The 9862-nt window shown below is 49.8% G+C and overlaps 1 protein-coding gene across 1 annotated transcript; it reads left to right on the top strand.

Annotated features, from left to right (window-relative positions):
• Window positions 1-4821: 4821 nt before the first annotated feature.
• On the top strand, window positions 4822-8245 carry AVPR1B (arginine vasopressin receptor 1B). The gene is made up of 2 exons (XM_021686630.1): window positions 4822-5761; window positions 7923-8245. The coding sequence occupies exons 1-2, from the start codon at window positions 4822-4824 to the stop codon at window positions 8243-8245; spliced, it is 1263 nt and encodes a 420-aa protein (XP_021542305.1).
• Window positions 8246-9862: the final 1617 nt, after the last annotated feature.

Consider the following 9862-nt stretch of genomic DNA (forward strand, 5'->3'; position numbering starts at 1 on the left):
AAAGTTTCCAAAAGAGAAAATGAAAAGACCAACAATCACAGAAAAATTCACTAGAGATATCAATAATCATTAGAAAAAGAAGTAAGAATGGCTCTTGACAGGGACACCTGGGTGGCTCAGTCAGTTGAGCATCTAACTCTTGATTTTGGTGCAGGTCATGATCTCAAAGTTGTGAGACTGAGCCCTGCTCCAGGGCTCTGTGCTCAATGGGGAATCTGCTTCTCTCCGTCTCCCTCTGCCTTTTCCCCCTGCTTGCACATGCGCACGCTCTCTCTCTCTCTCTCCCTTTCTAAAATAAAATAAATAAACCTTAAAAAAAAAAAAGAATGGCTCTTGACATTAAGATGCTCAACCTCACTCATAATAAAAGGCACACAAATTAAAACTATACTGAGATACTATTTTTATCTTATCAGATTGGCACAAATCCAAAATTTAAGAACACACTGTTGGCAAGACTATGGGGAAATGGGTACCCTCATACATTCCTAGTGGGAATGCAATTGGTCCAGTCCCTAGAGAGGAGAATTTGGCAATATATAATAAAACTACTAATGCAGATACCCTTTAACCCAGCAATCTCATTTCTGGAAGCCTACCACAAAGATATACTGGCAAAGTGTAGAAGGAAATATATACAAGGCAATTTATTGAAGCATTACTTGTAATATCAAGACTGGATACAACCAAAATCCCCACCAAAGGGGACTGGATAAATAAAGTATGGTAAGTCCACAAATTGGAGTGACAAGCAACTGCAAAAGGGAAAGAGAAACAACTATGTTCTCCTATGAAGTTCTGTTCTCTGTACTTTTGTATATAGTTAAAAAAATTTTCATAAAAAAACTTTAAAAATAGAAGAAAGTTACTACCTCTAGGGAGTTAAAAAATAGAACAGTTTTGGGGGGGTTGTTTTTCTTTCATAATTGCTGTAGAATCATTTGGCTTTTTATACTATGTACATATAAAAATAAGTATATTTAAAAATTAAAAGTGCAGAAGACCACCATAAATACACTACTTAATGGTGAAATTTTAGAAGCAGTCTCATTAAAGTCAGAAATATCAATGACGCCTGCTCTTCAAATTTGTGGTAGAGTCTTAGCCATCACAATAAGGCAAGAAAAAGAAATGGACTGGGAATAAAAGACAAAGAAGGATCATTGTTTGCAGACAATATTAAATGCACAGATAATCCAAAATAATTTACTAATAAGAGTGTGTAGCAAAATTGCTGAATATGAGAGCAAGACACAAAAATCAATATTGTTCCCATATGCTGGCCATAACTAACCAGAAAATGTGATAAAACAAAATTCTGTATATAATGGCAACAGAAACTGTTAGGTATAGAGAAAGGACTCTATCAAAAGATGGGACATTTATGAAGAAAATTATAAAACATTATTGAAGGACATAAGAGTAGATCTGATTAAAATCATAAACATGAATTTTCCCCAAATTATTCTCTAAACTCAATGCTTCCAGCCAAAAGCTTAACAGAATTTTTTGCGGAACTAGACAAACTGATATCAATTTCACTATTTTAAAACTGTGAAAAGCATTTTGAAAATAAGAAAAGAGGAAGGCTTGTTTTTACCATATATTAAGGTTTATTATAAAGCCTTAGTACCTAAAATAGTGAAATATTAGGGCAGGGATAGAAAATAAACTAATGGCACAGAACAGAGATCCCAGAGATAGGCTCATACATATTGTGAACTTGATATATTTATTATACAGGTGACAGTTGAGAAATGATGTACTACTCAATAAATGAAGAAATTGGTTTGCCATGTAGGGAAAAAAATGAAGTTAGGTTCTTACCTGACACATACACAAAAATGAATTCCAGGTGGATTAAAGACGTAAATATGAAGAACAAATGTTAAACATGTTAGAAAGAAATATAGAGGAGATATCTCTGTTCTCAAGATAGGGAACACAAAACAGAAAAGCAGAAACAGTTAAAGAAAGTATTGATAACATTAAAATTAAAATTTTCGGTATCACAAATGACCCCATAAACAAAGTTAAAAGTGGCAGATAGAAGAAAATATCTGCGACATATCAGAACACACAAAAGTTCGTATCAGAATGTATAAAGAAATTCTACAAATCAGTAAGAAAAATGACCTAATCAAAAATTATGCAGAGGATATGAACAATCCACAGAAGGGGAAACCCAAACAACAAATAAATATATGGAAAATACCCCCAATAACTAGGGATCAGAGAAAGAATAAAAGCAAAATGAGATTCTGTTTCACACCAATCAGACTGGTGAAAATTAAAAAGTCTGACCATGAGGATGTCAGGAAAGTTATGTGCAGCCAGTGGGAGAATAAATCAATAGAATGAATTTAGAGATAAAAGTTAGGATATGGTCCTACCTAATTGAAAATTCATACATTGTATAACCCAAGAATACCAATACCCAGCATATACTTCTGGATGTACACCCCAGAAAATTTTCACACATGAACATGAACACAAGGAGGCATACAAGAATATTCATTGTAGCATTTAAAAAAATAACAAAAAAAAAAAGAGAGAGAGAGCTGAAACTAAACTCAATGATAAATATAGGGTTCAGGATAAATAAAATATGTTATATTCACATGTTTGAATACCATGCAGTAATTAAACTGAATGAACTAGATCTATCCTTTGTATGATCATAGACAGATCTCAAAGATTACCTAGAATTTAAAAAGTGCGTTATGGTATCATTTATGTAATACACAATGCTTTAAAAATGTGTAAATATACATAATTTTAATGACTATATCAAGGAATAAATGGGAACGAGAAAATGGAGACCAGCTAGACATTCCTTTATAGAAATTTTGCTGTGAACGGGAAGTGATGGCTATAGCTAGAGGTGGGGTATAGTGTCTGAGGAGGGTTATGACTTCTTTTTAATGGACAACACTAGACTTTGTTTGCCTGTGGATGGGAATGAACCAGTAGAGAGACTTAAAATTATCATTCATAGAGAGCAAAATCCTCGAGAAGGTGGAGCCTGGGCTGAAGTGCAGAAGAGGACACTACAGTATTTTGGGGGAGAGATGGTGTTTGAACTTGGCAGTGGGATGAAGTGGAGAGGAATGTGTAGGTGTTTAGGAGGTAATCTCTTCAGGAGATGATGTTAATTGTGTGGGTGGGTGGATGACACTGTAAAGGGGCATCTGGTTTGATTCAAGGGAGAGACAAGAGGACCTCTGATCAGTGATGGACCCTGTGCTTCCTGAGGGTGGAGGACTATGCTGTTGTCACTCCTAAAGAACTTTCGATCTGTTCCAGAGAGAATCCCAATAACCCACCTCGTGTATTTATCTGTCCCTGAGCACCAGTGCCTCTCACATACTGGGCGTTAGTAAGGTCCCCTCTCGGAAAGGCACACCGCTCGGGTTAGTCCAGCGTCTCCTGCATACTGGTTCTGTGATCTTCTAGAGCAAGTCACACCACTTCTCTGGGCCTGTTTTCTATCCCCACAGGGTGGTTAACCGCCTTTGCCATTTGGCCCATGAAACGCTGTGGGGAGGTGGCAGGTTAAGACTTCTGGGGACACACAGAGTGGAATTCCTCCCGTGGGCCGCTCCCACCCAGAGCCCCAGGGCTTCCAGGTCCAGCCCCATCCACCCGGCGCCTCTGTCCTATCCCCACCACGGCTCCCTCTCCACACGGGTCCTCGCTTTTTCTTCCTGCCTTATGACTCCAAGTCTCCCACCAGACTCTCACCTTCCTGACTTATGGCTCCAAGTCTCCCACCAGTGGCTGTGGTCAGACTTCGCGGCCAAGGGCTTGAGGGCTCCGTGTAGGGGTTCCACGGCGCCCGCCTGGCCACCTCTGCAGACTCTGGACCCTTCCCTGGCTAACAGGAAGCCCCGGGCAGGGGACAGTCCCAACAGTGCTGCTGGCCTTAGGGGCCCCGCCTCCGGGAGTGGCCACACCCTATTCCCTGCGTGTGCACCTGTCTTGGGAGACGGTCCAAGGGCTCCTGGGTGCGAGCATAGATGAAGTCATCTGTCTGCGGGTCTGGGGGTCTGGCAGGCCTGTGAGCGCTTGCCTGCGTCTTCCGCTTCTCTGGGTCTCTGTCGCTGCTCCGCTGCCTCGCCGTCCCTTCTCTCTCCGCCCCCCCCCCCCCCCCCCCCCCGCCCTCCGTCCCTCCCCAGCCTCTCGGTCCTCCTGCGGGCTGAGCGCGGGGGAGCCTCACTCCGCCCTCCTCTGCAGGAGCCAACCGGCGCGCCCAGGGGCCGCTGGGCTCCCGCTGCAAGCCCATAAAACCCGCTCGGCTCCAGCCGCTGCGCTCCCCGCCCGGCTGGTCAGCGCTCCGGGCCGCGCGGGCTTCGCTGGGGCTTCCAGCTCAGCCGGCGATGCCGATGGCCCCGACCTCGCCTCCAAGCAGGCTTAGGGACATTCGCTTTCTGCTTCCAGAAGAGTTGAGAAAGTGAATTTGGGGTGGATTGGGAAGTGGTGGCAGCTCCCCAGGCTTCCTTCCCTTCCAGAAGCCTCACCCTGCGCAGCCTCAAACATTCTTCTTTTCCTGACACCCTGTCTCCCTCCCTGAGCCCTCTTTCTCTTCGGGCCTAAGCTTCCCTCCCCATTGTGCGATCAGTATCTTCTCCTTCCTTATCTCTTTCTCTCTCCTCCTCTCTATTTCTCCCTATTTTCACTTTCTCCCTGTCATCCCCCACTTCTCCTTTCTCGCCATCTGAAACCTTCCCACTCCATTTCAGCCATCAAACCTCTCCACTTGCCCCCACACTGTCCGTCCCTCTCTCTCCCTCCTCCCCTTCCCTCCCAGCAAAGTCAGCCATGGATTCTGGGCCTGCCTGGGCTGCCAACCCCACTCCCCGGGGCACCTTGTCTGCCCCCAATGCCACCACACCCTGGCTGGGCCGGGATGAGGAGCTGGCCAAGGTGGAGATCGTTGTCCTGGCCACCGTCCTGGTGCTGGCGACAGGGGGCAATCTGACTGTGCTGCTGACCCTGGGACAGCCAAACCGCAAGCGCTCCCGCATGCACCTGTTTGTTCTGCACCTAGCCCTGACCGACCTGGGTGTGGCGCTGTTCCAGGTGCTGCCCCAGCTGCTGTGGGACATCACCTACCGCTTCCAGGGCCCTGACCTCCTCTGCCGGGCCGTCAAGTACCTGCAGGTGCTCAGCATGTTCGCCTCCACCTACATGCTGCTGGCCATGACTCTGGACCGCTACCTGGCTGTTTGTCGCCCCCTGCGCAGCCTCCAGCAGCCCAGCCAGTCCACCTACCCGCTCATCGCTGCTCCCTGGCTGCTGGCTGCCATCCTCAGCCTGCCTCAAGTCTTCATCTTTTCTTTGCGGGAGGTGATCCAGGGCACTGGGGTGCTGGACTGCTGGGCAGACTTCCGCGTCCCTTGGGGGCCTCGGGTCTATATCACCTGGACCACCCTGGCCATCTTTGTCCTGCCCGTGGCTATGCTCACAGCCTGCTATAGCCTCATCTACCACGAGATCTGTAAGAACCTAAAAGTCAAGACACAGGCCGGGAAGGTGGAAGGAAGGGGCTGCAGGACTTGGGACAGGACCTCGCCTCCTGGCCCAGCTGCAGCCACACTGGGGCTGCCTTCCCGAGTCAGCAGCATCAGCACCATCTCCAGGGCCAAGATCCAAACCGTGAAAATGACTTTTGTCATTGTGCTGGCCTACATCGCCTGCTGGGCACCCTTCTTCAGCGTCCAGATGTGGTCTGTGTGGGACAAGAATGCCCCTGATGAAGGCAAGTGTGTGTCTGTAGGGGAGGGGAGTGGAAAAGAGCAGGGAAGGGAGAACAGCAAGCTTAGGACAGGGTTCTAAAGCGTCCCAGGGCCTGGCCGGTAACAGATGAGCAAAGGAATTATGAAAGGTGGTGCCTGTCTCCCCCGCAAAGGGGCAGCTACAACTCCCACCCAGCTTACGGATGCCATGAGTACCTTTTATGTAAAATTTCCGTCATTTAAATTTGAGGCACTTAATTTAAACACTTAAAAATATTATGTGGCCTTAGTGAAATATGACTGTCCCCTGCGGAGACGGATTTATCATTAGCAAGGGCCTCTCTGAGCAAGGAGGGCAGGAACAATGTGTTACCTTACAAGACAATGTGCTCTCTCAGAAAACTGGAAGCCCTTGGAGGCCCTTCTAGCGGCTGAGGCCATTACTTTAAACCTACTTTCCAGTACACCCAGTTCCTCTCCATAGCACGCTGGCTTCCTGGCCTCTTGTCCCTGAGTCTCTGGTTGGAGCCTGTCTCCTTGCCCTTGCTCCCACTCCGAAGGTCAGCTGAGCTCCTGCCAGGATGCAGTGCCCTCAAGGGCTGAGAGGTGGAGCCTCTGCAGACCGTGGTGGTGCTCGGGCCACATTTCCAGCCCCTGCACCGGGCCTGGCTCCGAGGGGGCCCAATCAAACAGATGTTTCCCAGGCGAAGGCGCTCATGGAACCCCTCAGCCCCTGGCCTAATCTAGGAAGCGGGTAGGGTGAACACCACCCCCTTAGCCAGAGCAACTTCCCACATCTTCCACAGCTCCCTGGTATTGAGAACTGGGGAGCAGGCCAGAATGTGGGGAAAATGAAGGAGACTCTGTTTGTTGCTGGGATGGGTCCCTCCTCCACCTATAGGTACTCCCCCCTGCCCCCACCTCTCTGCCCTACATGGGTCAGTCCAGGTCCAGATGCCTTCAGCTTCTCACCACTGTGCTTCATGTCTTCACTCAAACGTTCTGACCCCGCGTCTTCCCTTTGCTTGGGCTATGAGTAGCCGCACCCACGAGCGCATCTATGGGTGAGGTGCACAAGGAACCAGAGAATCTGAAGATTTCACAGTGCTTTACAGAGTAGGCACTTAAGCTTTGCCTTTGAGTTTGTTGGCTGAAACTGCACAAGGGTGCAGGATGGCTGTCTTAGAGTCAGTGGACCCAGCTTCCCGTCTGTGCCATAACCCCTAAGATTCCTTAGAGCTTTGACCTTGCTTTCAGTGATTCCACAGCCTCTGCTGAAGGTACCACAGTGTGCAACCTGTGCCAGGCCGGAACGTGGGGCATCCTGCAGGAGGTCAGAGTCCGCCCTGGAAGCTGTCCTACGGGCCTATGGAGCTCCATGTAATCTTCAGAAAGAATCTTGTGTCTGGAAGACATTTTATCAGTCTGCACTCTCCTATTTTGACTGCACAAGAGAGAAATTAGTTTTTCCCTGCAGGATGGTGCATTCCCTGGGTATAATCTCTGAGGACACAGAACAAGTATTCATCTGGAAGGGGACGCTTGGGTGCCCTGTTCCCAGTGGCTGCCCCTCCGTGCATTCGGAGCTGATGCCATGGTACGTGCAGGGCGGTCGGGCTGATTGCCCTCCCAGGCCCCCAGCAATGGCCTGGCACTGTCAGCGCTCACATGCTCAACGCCTGAGTGACAGGATGAGTGGCACTGCCCCGGAGGCGTGAAGGAGGACAGAATCCAGAGGACGGGGTGTACCCGTATCTATGACATAAATGAGAATGGGGCTCAAAAGGGCCTGAACTTGGCCTAGACTCATAGTTATTTTCCCTGCATGACAATAGAAGTGTCTCATTCTAGATCTCCATCCGTTAGGGGATTCAAGGTCTAGGTTTTGGAACAAGCCACCGTGTCCTCTTTGGGCTGGTCCTGTCCCTGACTATGTTTACACCTCGAAAGTCAGCTTGGAGCAAACCTCAGCTCCTACCCTGACCCTATAGTCACAGACAAAACCCACAGACAAGTCCCAGCTCCAAGTCCCAGCTGTGCTCCTTTCTAATTATAGAACCCAAGTGAGTCCTTTCTCCTCTCTGGAAACTCAGTTTCCCCCTCTTCTCAGTGGGGTCTTGGACTCTCTCCCAGGTCCCATCCAGCTCTGTAATTCTAAGGCTTCTTGTGTTTATCCTTCTACAGATTCAACCAACGTGGCTTTCACCATCTCCATGCTCTTGGGCAACCTCAGCAGCTGTTGCAACCCCTGGGTCTACATGGGCTTCAACAGCCACCTGCGGCCGCGGCCCCTGCGCCACCTGGCCTGCTGCGGGGGACCCCGGCCCCGCAAGCAGCTCTCCAGCGACAGCCCCTCCAGCCGCCGCACCACGCTGCTGACCCGCTCCAGCGGCCTGCCCACCCTCACGCTCAGCCCCAGACTCAGTGGGGGCCCTGGGCCCGAAGGCTCACCGAAGGACTCAGCGCAGGTGGACGGTGAAGCCTCCACTGAGACCATCGCTTTTTAGGGAACACTCGCCCGCGGGGCTAGCGGAGGATCTCTGCTCATCTCAGCACCGGGTGTAAAAGGGCCAGGATTGGAGTTGGGGGGAGCCCACTTTGAGGCAGGGTGAGGGGGCCAGCATGGCCCACTACCCTCGGTGTTACAGGTGCCTCTGGTGTGTGGGCGGACCCTCGTTTGCTCCCAATCTCACACCCTGGGAATCAGAGAGTCAAAGCATCGGCTTCCCTGATCCTGCGCCTTCACAGCGTGCCTGGGAGCCCACCCATGTGGTGGGTATGGTGCCCCATGTCTCAGGCAGGCCTAGGCTGGCTCTGTCTGGGGGTCCGCAGGTGGCAGGAACTCGGGCTGGTCTCCCGCCTTGACTGTTTGTCCCCATCCTAACCTGACTAGCACACGCAGCGCAACCAGGAGCGGGGAGAAGTGAAAACTTGTGAGAAGGAGCCTATTTCTCTATCTAGATCCTAGATTTGTTTGTCTTGTGCAGGGGGCTCCTTTCATGAAGGAAACTGAAGGGGGGCTGGGTGGCGCAGGCCCAGCAGCTTTGCCCGCTGCGCCCGCCTGTCTGCTGAAGGGGGGGCAGGACTTAGTACAGCACCTGCTACTACTAAAAATTCCACAAATGCTAGTTTTTCTTCTCCCATATCAACCACTTTTATAGGATGGGTGACAGGGCAAAGTAGGCCGTCCGTGGTGTGACCCACTGGGAGGGGGCATGTGAGGGGGGGAGGAAAGAAGGTGAAAATGATCACAATAAGATTAAGACTGGACGAAGCCTCTGAGGCAGCCCACATTGGTGGCTCTCTTTCCTCCCCCCAGGGATCCACACTGTGCCTTCCTCTGGGACGGCCCAGAGGAGACATCCTTATAGAAAGTGTGGCTGGATCATGGCTCTGGATTTCCTTGAGGCTTTTCATAGCTTCCCTACGAGCCATGCATGCTGTGAGGAGGTCAGGAGCCCAGGATTTGAGACTCAGCTCTGCCTTCAGGTGCAAGTATGACCTTGGGCAGGTCCTCTCCCTTCTCTGGGCCTCCGGCTTCTCACCTGTTAGGACAGAGATAATCCATAAGGTCTTTCCCAGCTCTACCCTGTCATGACTTTACAAGACTGGGCATGGGGTTACAGTAGAGCCTTTTCTAACCAATAGGCTCTAGAAGAATTGTTGGATTTTCATGACAATGACATTTATACCCTTTGACTCAATTCTGGTGACTGTGGGTCCCGCCATGGCCATACTGTCTACTTTTGCCCTCAATTCTGTGATGCTGAAACCGGGAGATGCAGCCGAGCTGGTAGACTCTGGGGCTTTGCCCTGTTCCTCCTCATTATCTCCAGTGGGATTTAGATCACAGGGTGGTTCCCCCCCACCAGTTCCAGTTCTAATCTAAGAGATGGCCTTGATGGTGGAAAGAGCATCAGCTGAAAAGTCAGGAGAACCGGGTCTTGGTTCTGCCACCACTGATGACCAACATGGGGAGAATGCTGGCTAATCCTTCATCTCTGTTATGAGGGTCAAATAGGACCATGGATGTGAAAGAGGTTGGTAGACCCAGGAGCTCTCTACTAGTGGAAGGGGCTGCTAATCTAATTAAGAGCCCCTGAGAGCAGCTCCAGGGAACAGGT

Source organism: Neomonachus schauinslandi, chromosome 6 (assembly GCF_002201575.2).
Source record: "Neomonachus schauinslandi chromosome 6, ASM220157v2, whole genome shotgun sequence".
Classification (NCBI taxonomy): domain Eukaryota; kingdom Metazoa; phylum Chordata; class Mammalia; order Carnivora; family Phocidae; genus Neomonachus; species Neomonachus schauinslandi.